At 36.8% G+C, this 21,352-nt stretch overlaps 3 protein-coding genes across 3 annotated transcripts; all 3 read left to right on the top strand.

Annotated features, from left to right (window-relative positions):
• Positions 1-2,729: 2,729 nt before the first annotated feature.
• hsd17b1 (hydroxysteroid (17-beta) dehydrogenase 1) lies at positions 2,730-8,324 on the top strand. Its single transcript, XM_038278329.1, has 7 exons — positions 2,730-2,812; positions 5,099-5,243; positions 5,446-5,607; positions 5,694-5,873; positions 5,945-6,038; positions 6,150-6,333; positions 7,729-8,324. Exons 2-7 carry the CDS (start codon positions 5,141-5,143, stop codon positions 7,879-7,881), a joined length of 876 nt encoding a protein of 291 aa, XP_038134257.1. The 5' UTR covers positions 2,730-2,812; positions 5,099-5,140; the 3' UTR covers positions 7,882-8,324.
• A 3,538-nt stretch (positions 8,325-11,862) lies between these two features.
• Positions 11,863-18,729, top strand: LOC119778892. Its single transcript, XM_038278320.1, has 10 exons — positions 11,863-11,880; positions 13,110-13,167; positions 13,605-13,656; positions 14,984-15,136; positions 15,278-15,470; positions 15,724-15,825; positions 16,321-16,395; positions 17,625-18,000; positions 18,087-18,221; positions 18,329-18,729. Exons 1-10 carry the CDS (start codon positions 11,863-11,865, stop codon positions 18,613-18,615), a joined length of 1,449 nt encoding a protein of 482 aa, XP_038134248.1. The 3' UTR covers positions 18,616-18,729.
• Positions 13,630-16,760, top strand: si:ch73-141c7.1 (coenzyme Q-binding protein COQ10 homolog, mitochondrial). Its single transcript, XM_038278290.1, has 5 exons — positions 13,630-13,814; positions 14,984-15,136; positions 15,278-15,470; positions 15,724-15,825; positions 16,321-16,760. Exons 1-5 carry the CDS (start codon positions 13,696-13,698, stop codon positions 16,486-16,488), a joined length of 735 nt encoding a protein of 244 aa, XP_038134218.1. The 5' UTR covers positions 13,630-13,695; the 3' UTR covers positions 16,489-16,760.
• Positions 18,730-21,352: the final 2,623 nt, after the last annotated feature.

The following is a 21,352-nucleotide window of genomic DNA, read 5'->3' as shown; positions in this document are numbered from 1 at the left end:
ATTCAGAGCTTCACATAACCTCATTCCAGGTGTGGGACTAATTCCTAAAGGTTTTGACATTCATCTCCTCCACCTGGAGCATCAGAAAGAAACAACACAGCAAACCATTAACAGAGGAGACAAGTTCAGAGGGCATTTTTGGACAAAGCAGCAACATTTTTAAGGTGCATATTTAAAGGGTTTTGTTGAAACTGGGTCAGTTTTAAAGCCATTAGTGTCTTTCGTACACTCTCTGTCAGATGACGGATAGGACCAGGTAAATCCTGAATGATCACATCTTAGCTTTGGATATAAACCTGCCAGCTTTTAAAAAAAAAAGCTGGTAATGAATTTTGTTTGCACATACACAGCTCAAAAACGTGAGCTCATCAACAAAACAGCGTTCCCCTCTATGTAATGCAGCTGTGAGTGGAATGCATAAGCTCTAACTGTGTCCTCTAACCTACTGTTTGAGCTGTAATTATGATATCAAAGCTTTTGGTTAAACTCGGGTCAAGTCTGATCCCCAGCAGACAGATCCGAGTGCCAAAAAGTCCAGAGAGAAAGAACAGGATGTCTTATGTGAAGAGAATTCTTCACATAGTTGATTCAAGGGACATTTCCCATGACACAATTGCTGCCATTCCTTGGAAGACTGAGGTTTTGTATACAAACAGGTCTGAGGGACTGCCAAGCCAGAGGGTCAAACTGTGGCCCTCAGGGTTGCAGCTGACGTCAAAGCTTGTGTCGTTCTGAGTACTATAAACCTTCACTAATCTCAATTTTTTTCCTCTTTGAAAAAGTATGAAATATGAACTGATGAGACACGAACGAACTACAGCTTTAGAGAGGAATGAAAGTGTCCTCATACTTTGTGGTTTACAAAGAAAGGATGAAAAATGCTTTGTGCCAAATGCTGATCATTATCTCCTGTATTTTCTGTGGAACTTGCAAAAAATAAACTACTAACATATTGCACTGCATCATACTTGTAAAGATCTTGCTTTTAAAGTAAAATTTGTATAACATATTTCACAAAGTTGTGAACTAAAATTGTATCCTCATACTTTCTGAAAATGAATGTCCTGTCCTACATCATGCCAAAGCATCTTAAAGAGAACGAAGACCGAACTTTCACTTGACCATTCCAAATCCATCAGTTAGTCAAAGGTGGACTCACTGATTTGCTTTAAATCATAGTCCTGCTACATAACACAAGTTTTTCTGAGCAGATTGTAAGTGCTTATAAGTGTTTAATGAAAGTACCTCCCTCTGATTTCCCCTCTGAAATGTAAAACTAATCATCCTGAAGCATCCGAGGAGGGTCCGCCACATTAAAGAGCTTTCAGAACATCGTAGGGGGTAAGTCGAGTGGACCGTTTAACCCTTAAATAGCAAGTCAGCATCAGTGCAGACCTGCTGGAATTTGGCTGCAGGTGTAACGGCGACCTAATGGCGGAGGAAACATGTGCATTAAAGTAATTAATCTCATGTCAACCTGCGCCACACAGTTACAGCCACGCACATCTCATTGTGTCATCTCATTGCTATAGCATCGACTGCTTTCCTTCTCAGTTGGAGGGAAGATGCTATCCCATTCTTGTTTATACCCCACCACCATATTCAATCAAGGTGCCTTCCAAAGCTCCAAGTGCGACTTTATCAGGAGTGACCCTCGATAGTTAAGTGGTATTGGAAGGGGGCGATTTGGGATTCAGCCCACAACTTTCTGAACTTCAACCAGAACCTTTGTTTCCTGTCTTTCATCACTGTAAAGATTGATTAAATAAAGAGCGTCTGACCTGGTAACCATGGTAACACTGGACAGACACACCTGGATTAATCAGTCTGTCCAGTAATGAAAGACAGCAAACAATGTTTCAGGAAGTAGTTTTACAGTTAATATGGTTTACTGGCATCCCAATTCTCAAATTACTGACTAAGACATATACATTCCTCTGTAAGAAATGCATTGTTCTTTAGATCTGATAATGTTTTCAGCCCACTTCATGTTTTCAAACAGGTTGTATTTGAACAATTCTTGATTCTGCTTCTCTTGTGCTCATCAGTCCAGGATACCGCTAAAGGAATCGATCATAATTTATCTATTATTTCACATGTGGTGATGACTTTCAAATAGAGTACGGTTAGTTTGGATAGTTTCTTTCATGGTATTCTTCTATGAACTAAAACACTGATTGTTGATCTGAAACTAAAACAGATGCCATCTGTCAGATGGCTATTTATTTCTATCAAAGTGCTGTATGTGAGGTCACAAGTATTTAGATTTTCCACATAGCTTTTCTATTTTCAGCCAAGATGATTTTATCAAGAAACAACAGTAACCTTTGTCTCTTTTGTCACCTTACCATACATTTTTGTTTTTCACAAAAAGAGAGCTACAAGCACCAAGGTTGTCAGAGGTGAAAAATTTAAAGATCAGAAAAGAAACCAAAGCCACATCCTTGATGTTCATTTTCTCAACCACTTTCACAATGCACTCCGTCAGGCACTACAGCAGACTTTTGTAACTGTCAGAGAAATGAGTGCCATATTTAAGTGCATATATACATGAAACCTACCCTATCAGGAAAGCATGTTTTAGTTGCACAGATGTGGGTTTCTTTACATTTGGACAGTGGGACAAAATTTCCCATTATGTCATATTTTCAGTACAGTTTGAAGCTTAATACCAGCATACACATGCCATTGTTGATATGATCAAACACTACGTGTCTGTTATGTTTCAATATCCTAGATACGAGGAAGCTGTATCTCTTTCCTCATACTAGGATCCCTGAAATCATCACGTGAAGAACAGGAAGAAAAGAATGTAAGTTCTTATCAAAAGATGGATTTGATATTTAAACTGTAAACTATTCTCTTGTGAGAAATAAAACATCAACTAAAAAGCTTCATCTACATTTGTCAGGTATAGCGTGCCATTTAACTTCACCGCATGCACCGCAGCGCGTCTATAGTTGTTTCACTTCTACTCACTACTCTCACATGGGACATCCTGTCGAACACATCTGCTTCTGTTCCCTTTATTAAAGTACAACTCTTATTCTAAGTCGACATGCATTCATGAGTCTCCTCTGGACTCACAGTCTTTCACCGGATTAGCATAAGAATGCAAAGGCCTCAGGTGACTGTAGAGCCAATCTTTTTCCAGTCTTAAACTGGTTTCAATGCAGAGTCCACATGGCAATCTTCTGCATCAAATATCTTAAATGAGCTTTCACTTTTTTTCTGTAAAATGCCACAAAGGCATGTGGCTGTGCACGTGGGATAACTTTCCTCTGGCTCTCCTCACAGCTGTAGACTTTTTAAAAGTCTGTTTGCCCTTGTGATGTGGGTTAGCCTTGCCAGAGAGTAATTTTAATGTCTTTCTGGGTCACTGTGCACTTCCAGTGGACCTCCTGATAATTATTGTGCCTCAGAGAAACTGCAGGTCATGTGTGGCAAGAAGCTTCCAAAAAAATCTGGTGCTTTCACTGTGTTGATAGAATTGATCCAAAGACGGACAGCTAGCATTTTTGACTGCAGCTCGACTGTTAGAGAGTAGACTGTTATAAACAGGACACAAGGCTGAGCAAGGAAACATTTCATGTTCCTCCACTCACATGTTGGCTCATTGTCATTTTTAGCATTGCAATGTTCTTAGGTAGAGCATGCAATATGAATCAGACAGGCAAAACTATGGTCTGCCTCTGTAGTTCAAATGGAAACAACAAATCCCAATATTTCAAGAAATAAAACAGCTAAATTCCAACTTAGGTCACTCAGTTCAAAAGCTTAAAACAATACATGGGAGTTGTAGATTTTTCTAAGAGGCTCAATGTTCACTGTTATCTGTCCTGCAGACTGTGGGACAGCAGCCAAACTGATGCCATCTCAAGGAGAGGAACGCAACAAAATGGCAGGAAATTCCTTCTTGGTTGGCTCCCATCAAAAAAAAGAAATTCTTTTTAAATCTGGCTGCCAAGCAGTTTCACAAATATGCAAGCTGTTCTTACAAACAACGCAATGATTTGTTGAAGAATTGTCATGTAATTGTGACCAACATGGGGCTGTTCACTGTGCCCACAATCCTATTCAGCTTAAAAGTGAACATGCTAAAGATTAACATTCTTTTGCATGGAGAGTAAAAAGCTTTCAGTTACTATTCAATATTTTTCTATGTATTAGAAATTGAAATAAGGACGTGACTGTTCCAAATGGCTCAGATGGTCATGTAAACAACAGTTAAGTCAGAAATCAACTCTCTCAAATGAATATATTGCACACAATGCCACCTGCTGGTAACCCTTTGATCTTCAAATAAAGAGATTTTTTAGATAAAATAAAAATAAAATAGAGATGTCTCTGCCCTGAGTGCAATAAATTCATTGAAAACCATTAATGTTATGCCTGATGATAAACATTTGCATGTTACACTGCATTAAGTGTTTTTAAATATGTCATACTAAATCAGGACACACCTTTAATCGGGGTCAGAAGTCCTACTTTTTCATCCTCCTATGTTTGCATAAGTTAAGTACCTCTCACTGAGGTTTCATGCCAGGAAGGCATTTTAGAGACTGCACTGTAGACAAGGTATGAAGAAAACAACAATTATGAGCTAACCTTACATCACTCATCACCAATCTATGAAAAATATGTCAGGTCTGTAAGTTAGAGATCTTCCTCTATTGCTGCTGTGTCAGACTAAAACCTATTTGTTATTCCATTGTTGATTTTTGGTCAATAAATCATAAGTCATTTGCTAAAAGGGACAATAGTGACATAATGATCTTGTGCTGCCATCTGGTGCTTAGTGAAAGCACAGACAGAATAACAAAGATGGGCTTAGATCGGTCATGATGTCATTCCTTCCAACCAATCATTGGACCTTCTCATTAATACTGCTGGAAACTTTTGCATAACACACCAAAACGAGGTTTTGTCTCCCACACATCCCTAATAAAAATAAAACAATCCTGACTTACAAGGTCATGAGAAAAAAAAATGGAGCACCAGGTGGTTGATAACGCATGGCCTTGTGATGGTCAGAGAGCAAATTTTACCAACCTCAAATCCCATTGTCTCACTTAGTTTGACTGTCTGTACTTTGCAGCAGCTACTTTCTTTGTGAATACAACATTTTTAAGACTCCATCATGTCCGCGAACAAGAAAGTAGTGTTGATTACCGGATGCTCCTCTGGGATTGGGCTCAGCCTGGCTGTGCGTTTGGCCTCAGACTCCAGCAAAACATTCAAAGGTAACAACAGACAACACTTTTTAGTTATAATCTTGATGCATTGTTCAAGAGCTTTAAATTGGGTAAAGCTATTTAATTACAAATGAACACAAAATACCTTGTCACTCTATCAGATTTTATAACAACGTTTCTTGCAATTCCTTCACTGTTCTATGCATTTTTTTAAATAAAGCAGAAACATGGCCTATGCCTTTTGTTTTAGTTTATGCCACAATGAGGAACCTGGCCAAGAAAGAACGTCTCTTAGAGAGTGTAAAAGGCCTACACCGCGATACTTTGGAAATCCTTCAAATGGACGTGACTGATAGGCAATCCATCATGAACGCGCGAGAAAAAGTGGTGGAGAAACGGGTGGACATTCTAGGTTTGTTCCTGAACCTTTGTTATTTCCTTCAAATTGGATTGGTTGCCATTTCCAGGTGTTAATGGCCCAGTTTTCTATATTTACAGTCTGTAACGCCGGTGTTGGTTTAATGGGACCTCTAGAGATTCAGTCCTTAGACTCAATGAAGCATATTCTGGAGGTCAATCTTCTCGGCACCATTCAGACCATTCAGGTCTTCTTGTCAGACATGAAAGCTCAAGGTCAGGGCCGGATTCTGGTTACTGGCAGCACAGGAGGACTTCACGGTGAGTTAAACAAACCAAAAAGGAGTTATGTTAATTTTTTTCCTAAACAGCTTACTTCAATGTTCTCGCAGGTCTTCCATTTAATGAAGTGTACTGTGCCAGTAAGTTTGCAATTGAGGGAGCATGCGAGAGTCTGGCTGTTCTTTTGCAACACTTTAATATCCAGTGAGTTTTAATGGCCATCTTAACTGAATTTTGTAAATGAGCATGCTTAAGAATTGTTCAATAACTAAATCTAACTTAGAACAGACTAAATGAAATGTTTTTGTTTCACAGAGTCAGTCTCATTGAGTGTGGTCCAGTCAATAGTGACTTTCTCGTTAACCTGCAGAAGGCGGAGCTCGGGGATGAATCTCTTCAACAGGTTGATGGCCAAACGCTCAGTCTGTATGAAAAATACCTGCAACACTGCAGCATGGTTTTCCAAAACGCTGCACAAGACACCGAAGACATTGTAAAGGTGTGCAAGGGGTCTCTAGCACTATGATATCCTCATCACTAACCGCACTGCAGAAATAAATTAAGTTTGGTAAAATGAATTACATAACATGAGACTGCAATAAAATTAAATCACATCACACAACCCATGAACACATGTACCACAAAGTATTTATTGGCATTGATTTCTTTCATTTTGGAAGATCCGTGATCGGCCAATACTTGATGTGAAAATCAATGCTCTAAACATTGATTCATATTTGATAACAGGTTTTCTTATTTCATGTGTACTTATACATGCCTTTCATTAAGAAAATATTAAAATATTTAAGTGTTTTATGATCTTATAACAACTGACTCTGTCGGCTATGGAAAAAAAATCGGCATTGATCAAAATCAAAATCTGCATGTTCGGCTTTTTAGAGATTAGGAATCGGCGATCGGCCAGAAAGCTGCAATCAGTGCACCCTAAGGCCTAATGATTTAACAGCTATTCCTTGGTAGAGAACTATTTTGTAATATATATGTAATTCTAATGATAATGCTTTACTGCAATGATTTCCATACTCTCCAGTGTCATAATGCACAACATTTGTCTTTTATTGATTGAAAAACACTAAGAATCTTTTTGTGTCAAAATCCTGCTAGGTTTATAAGGCTACATAAATGCTTTCCGTAGAAAAGGAAAAAAAATGGATATAATATAACTAATTAATAACTACTTTGCAGCTGTAAAATTAGAACTACGGTTCAACAGAATAAAGTGTAAAAATGATATTTTCATGTACCCTAAAATATATATAGAAGTCAAAACAGCCCCATACACCAGCAGCTTCAGCAAAGACTACTGAATAATATTAGGTCAACAAAATTATTACAAAGGATAAGTTTTAAAAATAATAACATATAAAAAAAAATAAAATCAGAAACTTATTCAAATCCAGCTGACCTAAAACAAAAGCAAAAACCAATTGAAGTTAAGATTTTTTTTCTTAATTAAAAACTTTTAAAAAGAATATTACTGTTTATTTTTTTGTAAAAATATAAAACAGGATGAAATAAGTAGTTTAAAATCATCTTGTTGAAGTAAAACGTACCTATTCTGGAAATGACGTTGTCAGAATAGCAGCGTATCCTGATCCAAAACTCATTGTTAGCATTGCTGGTTGATTCAGTAATGTGGATTTTAATAAGATTGAGCAGCAATCTTAAATCACTGAAAGTACATGGCGGGCTTTAAATTCTTGTTTTCCGCCATTACTAATTGTAATCCTGTTGATAGTGACTCAGTTGGAGGAAAGATAAAGTTATGGAGCTTATCCAAATATTTTTTCACTTTTTGTAATAATAATAATAATAAATACATATTATTATTATTGCATTTGTTTTCTCACATCTTTGATTTTTTTCTCTTCAGGTATTTCTAGAAGCCATCCATTCAACCAAACCTGCATTCAGATACTTCACCAACAGCGTCATGCCGCCTCTCACCAACCTGAAAGTCTCAGAACCGGATGGAATGAATTACATAACAGCTTTGAGCCAGATCATTTTTACAGATGATCAATAATTCCAGAAATGTCATTCATGCTCTCACTGTATCTGCAGACTTTGGCCTAGATTAAAAGAACAATATTTGCTTCTTCTAATTTTAGCTTCTGGGACAAAGTTGATAAAGTGAGTTTTGTAAGAAGAGTTCACAAAAAGAGGTGGTTTCATAGTCTATTTTAGTCTGTTAGTTTTACTTGTGGAATACTGCGTACTAAAGATTATGCATCAAGGTTTAAGTCATTCCACAGTCTTTGCATGTTATTCAATAGCTCGCTTATCTCACATTCCTTATTATCTCTGTTATGCCCAAGCTTCAGGCAGTATTCTTGTGATGCCTTGTTGAGGTTGAACATTTCTAAAAATGTACTTATGTAATTTTTGTTCATTTTCTATTTTTGAAATGTGGGGATATTTTTAAACCAGTTACAGAACTGTGGTTATGTAAAGAAATAAAGCTAACCCTTGAAAAATGACAATTATCATAAAGTGTTGCAGACTCAGGAAGACATTCTTCGAGGAGACCCAAAGTAAATGAAGAAGAGAACATCTGCATGTTTCATATACAGTACAGATGAAGCAATAATCTTTTGTTCACTTCTTCAAGTCAGATTTCTGCTTATATGTCATGTCACATACAGGATTGTAGGATTCATTATATCTGGATATTGTGATATTTTGAGTTCCCTATGCTAAAAGAAGTATGATAGGAAGGATACAGATTCATTTTCCAACGCAAGCACTATTGAGACACCTCTTATCATGCTGACACACTCCGTTTGGCTAAAGAGTGATTACCCATTTGCTGTAGTCCGACTGACTCAAACATAAATGCAAAGAAAGCTGTAGAGCTTGACGACTCCATTTTGTCCATCTTTCCTACAGGACACCACCTCGATCTGAAGAGACTAAAGCAGGGTTTGTATCGCCACCCCTGGGATGATATCTCCTATGTATTGCCTGAGCATATTTCTATGTAATTAAAGACACTAAGCTGCTACCAGAGGTGGTTAGAGTACCCACAAATGGGACTTAAGTAAATTAGTACTACTTTACTCAACTAGAAATAAAAAAAATATAGCCTTTGAAGAAATTAGTCAAGTTAGGGTAAAAAAGTATTTGGTAAAAAGGCTACTCAAGTACAGAGTAAGAGATGTACTGGCTACCAATGTTCAAAACAGCTGATTTAATATTTTTTAGTTATTTAACTTACAAAATCAATAACTAGACAATGAAAGAGTAGGTTAAATTACAATAATCAGTTTACTGTATTATCACTGAGCCTCCAACGATACGGCAAACAATTCAGTTGGAAAATAACATTTAACCAATGAGTCTTGACTACAAAGATGTTTTGTTTAAAACAAGCTTGTTCTCAGTGGATTACTCTAAATGGATGGAGTAGACAGAAAATGTACTCAAATAAAACTATCAACATATTTTTACTCTAGTAAAAGTAGAAATTAAAATGCTCTAAAACTACTACTAAAATTTCATTAAAAAAAAAGTTACTCATGTGAATGTAACTAGTAACTACCCACCTCTGGCTGCTACGCGCCATCCATCAGTTCCACACTCTGATCTGCTACTTCAGAAACTACATAGTGGCAATATATAGGGACCACTTGTCATCATTCTGCTTCATTGCATCTCTATTCTCCCACTCTGCAGTATTTTTCAGTTCAATCTCTAACTTTATGTTCTCTCTGTTTTTCCTTATAGTAGCTTCATCCGGTCTGTTCCTTTTTGGCTTTGACACCATCCCGGAGAGAAATATAATTTGTGCCGCTGCCATCAACACCTTTGTTTATAGATGTTAGAGCTTGGCCTGTTTTTCAGTGTAGTCCTGTTTCTCTGACTGTGACTAACTGTATGTGCTCTCTCTATCTCTTCTGGAGCTGGCTCAGAGCTTGTCTACCTGGCTGGTGTTTCCTGGACGGGGCCACCTGAGGAGCTGACTGACAGTTGCCTTTTGTATTTCTTCTTCTTTTTTTATGTCTGTTTCTGTCTCCTTGAACCCCAGTGTAGCTCGGCACTGAGCCTGGTTCTGTTGGAAGTTCCTTCCTGTTAAAAGGGAGTTTTCCTCTCCCCTCTCGCTACAAGCATGCTTGGTGTGAGGAATTGCTTTCAAGTCAATGAGGCGATACAATCAGCTGCTTTTGATTAGATAGAAAACTTTAAACCATTCTGACCATATGATCTGGTTGAATTGTCTCTGTAGAGAGCCTTGAGATGACATGTGCTCTGACGTCGCTATATAAATAAATAAAATAACTGAATTCTACGGTGGGTAGGAAAGGAACTCAGGATGCTCATACATTATTATGCCATGGAAACATAAATACATGCTAAATGAATAAATGACAACAGAAAGCCAAAAAGAACTAAAAAAAAAAAAACACAAATTACACAAATGTTGCAAAATGCTGAAAGTCTCCATTACACAAACCGAAACAAGAAGCATTTTTTAGATGCTGTTTTATTATTCTCTCTAAAGGGCTAAAAATTTTTCAAACCAAGCTGATTTTGAATGAAAAGTGATGGTATCCCAATAAAAATAATTAGTAAGCCGTTTTTTCATTGGCCACAAACAGACTTGATTATGACCAGAACCATTAAGTTCTCTTTTTCATCAAAATCATTTCATTGTGGCAAGAAAAACAAAAAAATATATATTTTTAAGGATTAAATATTAATTTAAAGAACTGTTTTATTAATATTACTATTAAAATAACAGCTTTAATTACTCCGGTTTAACCCCTTAATGCCTCGGGTGTTTACAGAAGTTATTTGTCAGGTTTTCATGTTGCGTTTAAGGCCAAATTTGGTGACAGACGTTTCAAGCAAATAGACTGGAATGCATCATGAGTTGTTTGTTGTACTCAGTGAAAGGCCTGTGACAAGATATCAGCCAAAACAAACAGAACAAACAAAAATCAAATAAAACTTCTTATTAATGATATGCAAAACAAAGAAGTCCTTTTTTTGCTCCTTTCTCTTTCAAGAGATTTCTAAAAACCTCCGGATTTATTTGTTCAATCTAAATTTGACAGATTACATTAAATCTTCAACAAACTGGCCAGGTAAAAAAAAATGTTGCATAAGGGTTCAAGAATTAAGGTCAAAGTGGACAGAGGCAACAGACTTTACTATGTAATATTTAATTTAGTCAGGGGATCAGCCTATGCTTGTCTGACATCAGTCAGGTTATCTCACCTGTTCATCTATGTCATGCGTATTTAATCTATTTTTTGAACTGGATGACAGAGGCTCCTAAATCCTTTCCTGATCAGGTGCTCTAATCCCTCTTGGGATCCTTTTAGGATCCAATGCCAACAGGTTTGGCTTTGTTAGCACATAATCATTTAAAAACGAAGCGCTTAGAGAATCTCTTTAGAACGTGAAGCATTACATAGATCAGTATAATTGGGGTTAAAGGCTGTTGTAAATAGTTACTCATTATTATTATTATTTTTTTTTTACAAAGTATCTGCATTGGTGAGTTGCTATATTTTTTAGAGCAGATTTATGAAAACAAATAGTGCCTGTATTATCTCTGGTTTAAATTATCTGGTTTAATTATTACTCCAATCAGTTTCATGACCTCTACTGTTGGTCATATCAGCCCACGTTCATCATGTGCTGGTCATTGACCAGCTGGACAATCATTATATCTTTTGAGTGGAAAATACTTTAAATTCCATACCCTTGGATGCTAAACTCCTTTTGATGTAGACAAAACCCCCTCTTTATTTCTTACAATTTTTTAAATAGGCTATATCAAATGCAAGCAAATCATTAATCCTTTTTGATAGACTATTTTCACAAGAAAATGAAAAAAAAAATGCCTCTGAACTGTGAAATTTATTACTAACATTAATGCTATGTTCAGACCACAGTCAGCAGAAAAAATGTGCGTGCTGCTTTATTTTTGATGCTTGTACAAGTTTAGCAGTAATGCGTGGCTGAAGCATCTTTGCTGCTCCTTTATTTGTCTGTAACAATGGCTGCTATATTTGCTGTGATCAGTGGGTAAAAACTAGTTTTAATGTTTTTTTGGTGAGAAAGTCCTCCTGAAAACTTCATCTGTGCAATCAGTTCATCTAGATAACGATTCTGCCTTCAAATATTATTTTGCTGCTGTAGCCGTCAGATCCCCGTACACCGGCAGTTCTCTATCACTGGGAATCCTATTCAACGGCAGCTTCTGGCCCCGGGCGTCTCTTCGCGGTTTTCCGCTACTGTTCGTGGCGGCTGGTAGGCATTTTTCATGTACGAAATCCAAACTAGAGGCACCAGAAAACTTGAACATATTTCGACGGGCAGGTTTAACATTTTAAGCAAGTTTAGGAATTAATGAACTATTTCAGTGGAGTGATCATAGCGTTCTGCATCAGCAGTGCTGTGTCTGTCTCTGATTGGTTGATGTGGCGCGTCAAGCAGCAAAAGTTAAAATTTTCCAAGTCCAGCTCTACTTCAACTTCTCAGATGCGCTGCTCCTGCTGGTCAAAACACACTGCAAAAACTTTTGCTGCGCCTTGATGCACATCAACTATTGACTTTGCATGTAAACTAGCTGCTTCTGCAACGTGCGGTCTGAACGTAGCATTTATACTGCAGTGAGTCAGTGGATTTTTTGGTAATTGGTAACCCGGCATAAGCCAGATTGTTAAGTGTATTTCAATTTCAATTCTGCACAGAAGTTTGTGAATTCATAAATCTTGCAACAATTATTCTTGCTTGCAACATAATGGTAATTGAATGTTCTAATCAGAAACCAGAAGTAAAAAAATAAAAAAAGTAGTTTGATGATTTTTTTTTAATTAAAAAAAAAATCTAAAATGGACATTATTAAGTAGAGATTTTAATTAGTGTAAATTTCCCGTTTATATATTTTCGTAACAAAAGACCAGGTAACCCGTAAAGAGACATGAACAACATTTTCATATCAATCTACAGGTAGCCATTTTTTTCATGCAGACCAAAGGGCTGCATATTGATTGGGTTTGGACCACCAGAATCATTCCCAATCTAATGTAAGTGATTTACCAAACCACACATTTTGTCCCGAGAAAAAAAAAAAAAAAAAAAAGAACACTTCTAAAATTTGGATGAAGTTGAGCCAGGATGAGCATTTGAGAAAATACTGTAGTCAAATTCCATCACAATTAATCTTCACCCCTACCACATGCATATATAAAAGATTAAAGCATATATTCCTGGTGCCATTTTTATTTTTTCCTTTTCCAGCGAGTCCATCTTTTGCAAAATAAAATATATAAAGTCAAATTACAATTTCTTACTTTCAGTTTTTGACCAATGAAAATCGGCTTGTATGTTAATAAAAATGTATTTTTAAAAAATCTATCAACTACCTAGTGTTTCTCACTACTCTTTCCAGATAAGAAAATCAAATTAAGACAATACTCATAACTTTGCAGCATTTAAACAACAAAAATACAAGACTAGTAATTAAAAGTAAGGGAAAAGCATTATTTTACAGCATTTTCGATTAATAACTCAAACGTATAAAATAATAAAACCCATTTTACACAGTCCATTTTGAGCAACACTACAAATACACTAAACATAGTGATATCTAACCATATAGGAATTTTCTTACTGTACTATTACTGTACGTTTTGCAACTCCTTCAGCGTATCATTTAAAAACTACCCACGCGCCCTCTGATTGGTCAACCCAAATGACAGAGCACGTTACGTAAAATACTTCCTTATTTGGCAGTATGGCCACGCCCCTCTGGCTTCTATAAAGTGCTCGAGCTGTCGCTGCTGAGGTAAAGCTTCACCGGTTAGTTTGTGGACTGTTTGTTTTAATGGAAAAATTCAAAATGAGCAGAAGAACGAGTTCTCTTCTGTTTAAGGCGCTAGTAGATGTGAAGGATGGTAAACTTTTAAAGGCTGTGCGTGGAAACCATAGAAGAGCGCATTTTAGGTGAGTGACTTTTCCCACGCGAGATGAATTTCTACCCTTTAATTGAATCAGATTAGATCATTTCCCTCAATCAATTAGAGAAAAAAATAAGTATTTCAGCTTTTATTTGAGCAATAACAAACAGTACAGTATTTTATTTTGTTTATATAATTATGTTATTCTTATACATTTTTCTAAAGTCCACATGACCATTTTTTATAATCTTTTTGCTTCTTTAAACACCAAAATGTCCCCATTGGTGACAATTTAATAGATTTTGTATTCTATTCTATTCTATTCTAAACATTACCTACCTAAGGCAGGGGCGGATTTAGTAAATTTGGGGCCCTAGGCAAAGACAGGCATGGGGCCCTCTGAATTGAGAAGACAACACATAAAACAGACCCATTATACGGATACAGAAATTTTAATATAATAGATATACATAATTTTTTCTACGTTTTGTCCCTCTTCTTGTTTTCCTCTCTCTGTTTTGTACTCGGCTGACTTTTCATGCCATCTCAAAAGGAATGATGCTAAGCTCACTTAACCGATTGCTCCTTCTTGTGTTTCCAAAAAGGCGACGGCAAAAGTAAATGACCCAGTCCTTCTTTCCACTGTAGACAAGCTATGATCAACTAATCGGTTCTCCATTTTTCATTTGTATGAAACAATAGCTGCATGAATCATGACAGGAGACAAGAGAGAGGAGAGCAGGAGGCGGGTTACCAATTTACTTGCTGTGGAGAGCAGAGTTTGCTGCTTTTATATCTTGTTGCCAAGGTCTCCATTAGCAGAAAAAAAGTCACTAGATTTGGCGCTAGGTGCTTTTTTGAAATGAAAGCACTAAAGGGGTCTGAAAAGTTGTTGAATACACCTGTGACTGAGACACACTTATTATAAGCATTCTGAAGGTGTTTTAGGGGAATTTTATAAAAAACCTCATTAATGTGCACAAATAATAGCTGTATTAACCATATATGGAAAAGGAGTTTTATGGGGCCCCTAGGTTTGCCTAATGGTAAATCCACCCCTGACCTAAGGCAAATTTCCAGGTTTACACCTTTCCAAAGTGACCAGAATGTTTTGGATGTGGGGTAAACTCACCAAATAAAGATCTTTTCAGGAGGGACTTAAGCTAAAATGTTTTCACAGATTTTTCATGAATTTTCTATTTTATTCCTCTTTAGGCATTTGGGATCTTGTGGGATCCTGGCAGAAAGGAGAACCAGCTTTCAGCTCCGCCCTACTCTTCCCATGAGGTCCACCAGGCGCACTTTCATCAGCCTGGCTGCTCCCATCAGTAACCGTAGGATGGAGTACACTGAGAGCAGGATATTAGAGTAGGTTTCTCACACGTCATTGATTACTTTCTAGACTGTAAACCAAAAAGTTTGCAAAATATTTTGGAGGAAAAAAGTGCAGAGATCATCTAGAGCTATAAAAAGTGATGGGTGTAATTTCCTGTGTGATTGTTTGTTCAGGTACACTCCAGAAGAGATGTACAACGTGGTGGCTAACGTGGAAGAGTACAAGTATTTTGTTCCCTGGTGCAAGAAGTCTCGAATGGTGAAGGGACCGAATGGTGACATCCTGGCAGAACTGGAAATCGGTTTTCCTCCAATCACTGAGAGATATACATCTAAGCTCACGTTTGTTCCTAACCACCAAGTCAGAGTAAGTTCTTAGAATGACAATTATATCAAAGTTTATTACTTTATCTATTCCTTTATTATTTATATTTTATTCCTTAGTATGTCCTCTAACACTAATTGAAAAAATCTATCCTAGAAAAGCTTTTTGTTTGCTAAGCTTTACTTTTATCCACCATTTGCTTGGATTTCTGTAACATTAAAATTTAGTTTTTATTGTTATCCAGAGTAAAATGAAATATTAACTTTTAGCAATGACATATTTGTTTTTTAAACAGGCTGTGTGCTCTGACGGATCGCTCTTCAGCCATCTTGAAACGATGTGGAGGTTTGCCCCCGGAGCCAAAGACCTACCAGGCTCCTGCAAGGTGGATTTCTCTGTAAGTATTTCTATCTGAATAAAATGAACTGTTGAATGAAATTGGATAAACAGACTTAAATGTGACCAAACTGAACATAAATCTCTAAAACTGTCCATAAAACAGATTTTCAAATTTAATAAATTGAGATCAAACCAGAAACCTAGAAGTCCCACTTTTTACCCTTCCTTTGGATTAAACTACTGAGAGGAAGTGCCGGATAAAATCTCATTATGCTCTAAATTAGGTCTTGTGCAGCGTGCTGGGGTTGTGTAAGTTCTGAATAGCAGTAAATTTAGCATCTTAAGGAGCTACTGGCAGGAGTTTGACCTTAATTTTGGCCCAGATTACGCCAAGATTAACCTGATAGATTACAGCATGATGTGTTAAGTAAGATTCTTTAGGCTTCGGTCATCTGACTTGACTTCTAAAATGTCAAAGACTCCATGGACATTGATTTTTATAGTCATTTGTAATTCTTATTTAACATCTGGCTTCTTTTTTTGTCTCATGCAGGTGTCCTTTGAGTTCAAGTCTCTGCTGCACTCTCAGCTGGCCTGCGTTTTCTTCGACGAAGTTGTGAAGCAGATGGTCAGTGCCTTCGAGTCCCATGCAGCAACACTTTACAGAAACAAGCGAGTCGCTTCATTGAGGAGTCGCGCAGCTCTGAGCAAACAGCTCTGACCTCTGCAGTGACCTTATTCTCTCTGGATTTGACCAAAACCCAGCCATCAAGCTGCTTTAACCAGTCAACACTTGACCATTGTCTAAGACCAGTTCTCCTCTTTGCACACAGCTATGTTTTATTGATATGTAAACAGAAAGTACTCAAACTGTATTTATTTTTTGAGCCAAATTTTAATTTATTTATATTCTGTACATTTGTATTTATTTTTCTGAAAGTGGTAAATGTATAGGGTAAGTAAATCAAATAAAAAGTTGTTTTAATGATTGAAGTGATTCTGATGCAGCAACAATTTGTGCAGCGACAGATTAAAAGGCATTGCCAGTACATATCGGAACTGCAGGTGTGTGTATTTGTAATCTGTTATTGCCGACTCATTGTTAGGTAAGCATATGAGGAAAGGGGGGAAAAAAACAACTTACAGGAATAGTTGCTCAATGACCTTAGAGGCAGTTGACCTGTCCCTCCTGACTGGATATTCCGAGAACAGATATGCAAGCTTAATGGTAGCTTGGGTTGGGTTTCAGGGAATCTTTCCAAAGAATGCTCTAGTTTGCCTTTTTTTTTTTTTTCTTGAGATGGAAATTACTCAACTTTTCACAAGACTGAGGTTTAAAAAAAGATCCAAATGTAAAATACACGAAATAAAAACTAGTCCAGGCCTGATTGGGATGTATAGCATGAACTATGCTTGAAGAGATATGCTATACTCTTTATTCAAGGTGCTTTTTTATTTGTACCTGCTTAATGATTAATAATTGACCCTCTTCTATGGTGTATATCACCCACCGTGAGTTTTTTTCCTAAATCAATCAACATGACATCTAAAAACTAGGCGGTACATCCTTTAAAAATGTCTTTGGAACTTGTATTTCCACTTTTGCACAATACATACTAGGTAAAGCGAAAAACAAATCTGAGGAATGTGTAGAAAAAAATGAGTATATATTGTTAAACTGAAATTTCCACTGAAATGAAGGAGAGAAACTATATAAGAAAATGAATACTGGGAACTGAAGGAGACAGAGGAAATCTTTATGAATAAAAAAGCAATATTCATTTATCTGCATAACACAAAACTAATAAACAGCAATTAGTGGGTGGAAGCTAGTTTTACATACCATTGTATAATAAGTGGCAGTATGCACCTATGACCTGCTTGCAACCTGCTCTAATAAGAGAGAAGAAGAAGAAAAGTAGGTGGATAGGTTGGAGAAGTCTGTGGACAAAGGCAAACAATCCAAACGCTTCAAGCATGAAGACGGTTGTTGTTCTTTTACTGGCATTCAAGCTCTGTTGTTCTGATCTTGGACCTGATGAAAACAATGCAAAACTTGGCCAGGGCTCAGGCTTCGCCAGCTGCTGTAACATCTGCCCTCTCACATCTGTAACTCAAACTGTTGGAGAGCTGAAAGAGAAAGTTGCCAACATGGAAGAAAAAATAACTTTTCTGGAGACCAGGCTGCAAAGCACGGAAAAAGAAGTCCTGGAGTTACGGAGCCTCATTGGAGGTAATCGATTTATCAACTTTATGATGACTTATATTACCTCCTGGTCCAATTTTCCAAAGTATTTGTGGTATGCTTGATGTTTTTAGGTGCTCCTCAGGTGGCTTTTTCTGCAGCTCTCAGGGATTCTGGCTCCGGAAACACTGGGCCTTTTACCACTGTTATCCCACTGCAGTATAAAAAGGTTTTCTCCAACACTGGCAATTGCTATAATCCTTCAACAGGTGTGTTTAACTTAACAAAGAAATTTATATAAAGGGGAGGGGGGAGATAATGAAGCTGTATTATTTGAAGGCCTGCGTTATATTTCTTCTAATCCTTCACACGGCAGGTGTTTTCACAGCAATGGTCAGTGGAATGTACTTCTTTCGATTCTCAATGTTCAACAACTTGGCTCCTACTCCCAGCTCGGTTGTTAGCCTGATGAAGAACAGTGAGCGGTTGACGTCTGTGTGGGACACCAGTGGGACTGATAGTAACGACATGGGCAGCAACGCCGTGGTCATCCCTCTGAAAGTGGGAGATAATGTGTACGTGCAGCTGGAACCAAACAGGATGGTGTATGATGACAGCATGAACTACAACACATTCAGCGGCTTCCTGCTCTTTCGTATGTGATGCTTCTAACACGTGTCCCGGCATGCTTCTTCCATCATTTTACAGTAAAGAAATTTACTTCTATTGTAGTTTCAAATTGTGATCTAAATAAAATGAGGGATACCTTTATTTGAATTTGGGTTACATAAATATATTAAATATATATCCTGAGCATTATATAACAGGGAGCTTTTCCATTGGCGGATCTAGGGTGTGGCTACTTGGGCTACAGCCCCGGATGTTTTCCCAAGAAACCCGGATCTAAGCCTCTAAGCTGATCTGAGTAAAATGTGCAGTACTGGAATTCACCAGAGAGTGGCAGCATGCAGAACACTAGGAAAACGACCTAGAAATAAGTAGAAATTTCTTAAATTAACTGTATTTATTCTTAATATGAGTTGGTAAATGAGATAGTTTGCCAATAGAATGAGTATTTCTTACTCTTAAAATAAGATAATTAGATAATAAGCACTTGAAATAAGACAATGCAATTGTGTTTTCTTATTTTAAGTGTAAATTGTCTTGGTCCATTGGAAAAATGTCTTTTATCTCCTCAATCCAAGAACAAATGCACTTATTTTAAGAAAAAAATGACTTATCTAGATTTAAATTTTTTCCAGTGAGGCAGAAGTGTTTCTCTCTCGCTGCTGCCACTTTAGCCCAGCTCTACGTACAGCTCAGTCCAGGTGGCTAAAATATTAGATTTTCCTCTCATAACTCTGGCAAATAATGATCAAATGTTACAAAATCCACAGTAACTATTGTTGATGAAGAGAGGAATAAACACAGTTAAAGACTTGCAGGTAAATTAATTTCTTCCCATGTTAGCAGGGGGAACCGATTATTTCAGGCAGCTGAAATATCCATTCTGTCCTCCTCCTCCTTCCATATTTTTAGGAAGTATGTGTGCATGTCATATGCCTGAAATTTCCCTAATCCAGTAATCTATCATATTTTACATCAGAATGGGATTTACCAGAAAGTCTACACTCTCACCTTCACCCTCAGGGCTAAGCCCCTGACCTCGTAGAATCCTAGATCCGCCCCTGACTTTTCAAGGAGGTTTAACTTTTAAAATAACCTTAGACTTATAAAAATGGAAACTTAATCATAGCCATTAATTTTAAATTTTGGGAAACCTTGGGCTGAAGGTGGGGGTTTACTTCAATAATGAAATTATAAACCACATGTTGGCACACTTTGAATCTGTAATTGCTGCTTTGAATCGTTGTAGCTTTATGTGTTTGTATACATAAAGGACAAATATTACTCAGAAATGACTGGTTGTAATTATTTTTAGGAAAAATACAAAGTTTTGTTTTGAATAAGATTAAACAACAGCAAAGAATTACTTGCTTTCGTTTTTAGACCCTCTGACCTTTAATGCTTTGGCAACTTGTTAACGAGAAGCACAGCAGAAAATTATTTGGAAACATCTAGTTCCACCAAATAAGACAAGATTTTATTATAAGTAAATGGATATAAATGGTGAAATGTAACTGTTTTTCTAAAGCTTTCATAAGGTCCATGAAGCCCCCATATTTTCTTTTTTAGGTCAGCATTAGAAATAAAGCTCTTACTTTCTCACTCAAATTTCAGACTTTTAGGGGAAGTCTCTGCGCAATTTGTAATAAAAACTTCTGAATTAAAATAGAATGAGTAATTATACCCCATCCTTAGTAGTTCCCAGCTCTGGTCCTCAGGGACCCCTGCCCTGCATGCTTTAACCATGTCTCTGATCCAGGTGACCTGATTAAAATCGTCAGCAATCAAGTGCTGCAGAAGCCTGTTAATCATCCATTCTTTTCTGGTGTGACGCAACAAGGAAACACATAAAACAGGCAATACAGGTTCCTGAGTAAAGCGGCTGGGAATCACACAAAACCAATAGACATGTAGTTTTCTTTATTAGATGGAATATGGCATTGTTGTCCCACTAAGTGGAAATGCATTTAGGGTGTTATTTGAAAGTTTCTCTATTTACTAAGGCAATCTTAATATTTAGTATATGCACTATTTTTGCACGCCACGTATCACTTTACTTGGATTTATCACTTTAGTTGGATATTCACTTTATTTGGATTTAGTTTTTTACATATGCATATATATATATATAGAAGAGCTACTGTATATGTGTATATATTTTCTCTTTTTATTCTTATTTTTTTTTAATCTTTATTATATTGTGTAGTTGGATGTGTATATATATATATATATATATATATATATATATATATATAAAAAACTGTAACTGGAGCGTGTAACGAAAGTAATTTCCCTCTGGGATTATTAAAGTATTTCTGAGTCTGATAAGAACTGATAAAAGGGTTAATTTTTTCACCTTGCCCTTCTCTCATTGGTTTCACTTTCTGGAGGAACTTAGTGATAGCTGATAGTATGTAATACTATATAGTGATTCAAACATCCATGTACTTAACCCTTGAAAATGGCCACGCCCCCTTTTGAAACAAATTAGACCTTACTGTTGGAATGGGAGCTGATGCAAAAGGATTAGTTGTTTTGCGAAAAAAAAAAAAGGTTCAGTGTTTTACAAAATAAAAGCAGAGAACAAACCATTAAATATGGCTTATATGCTTGTAATGGCATCCGATGTTTGAATGACATCACTTCAGACCATTGATTTATAACACTATAATGAAAAAGAAATTTTAGGTATTTTGGATTGCTTACACTGAAATTCTGCTTCCTTTATAGTTTTCTGTATAGCCAAACAAATAACTGATTAGCTGCCATGTTA

Source organism: Cyprinodon tularosa, unplaced genomic scaffold (genome assembly GCF_016077235.1).
Source record: "Cyprinodon tularosa strain WSP-4 unplaced genomic scaffold, ASM1607723v1 ctg14, whole genome shotgun sequence".
NCBI lineage: Eukaryota > Metazoa > Chordata > Actinopteri > Cyprinodontiformes > Cyprinodontidae > Cyprinodon > Cyprinodon tularosa.
Note: the sequence above shows the minus strand (reverse complement) of the source record. Positions and strands in the feature narration are given on the sequence as shown.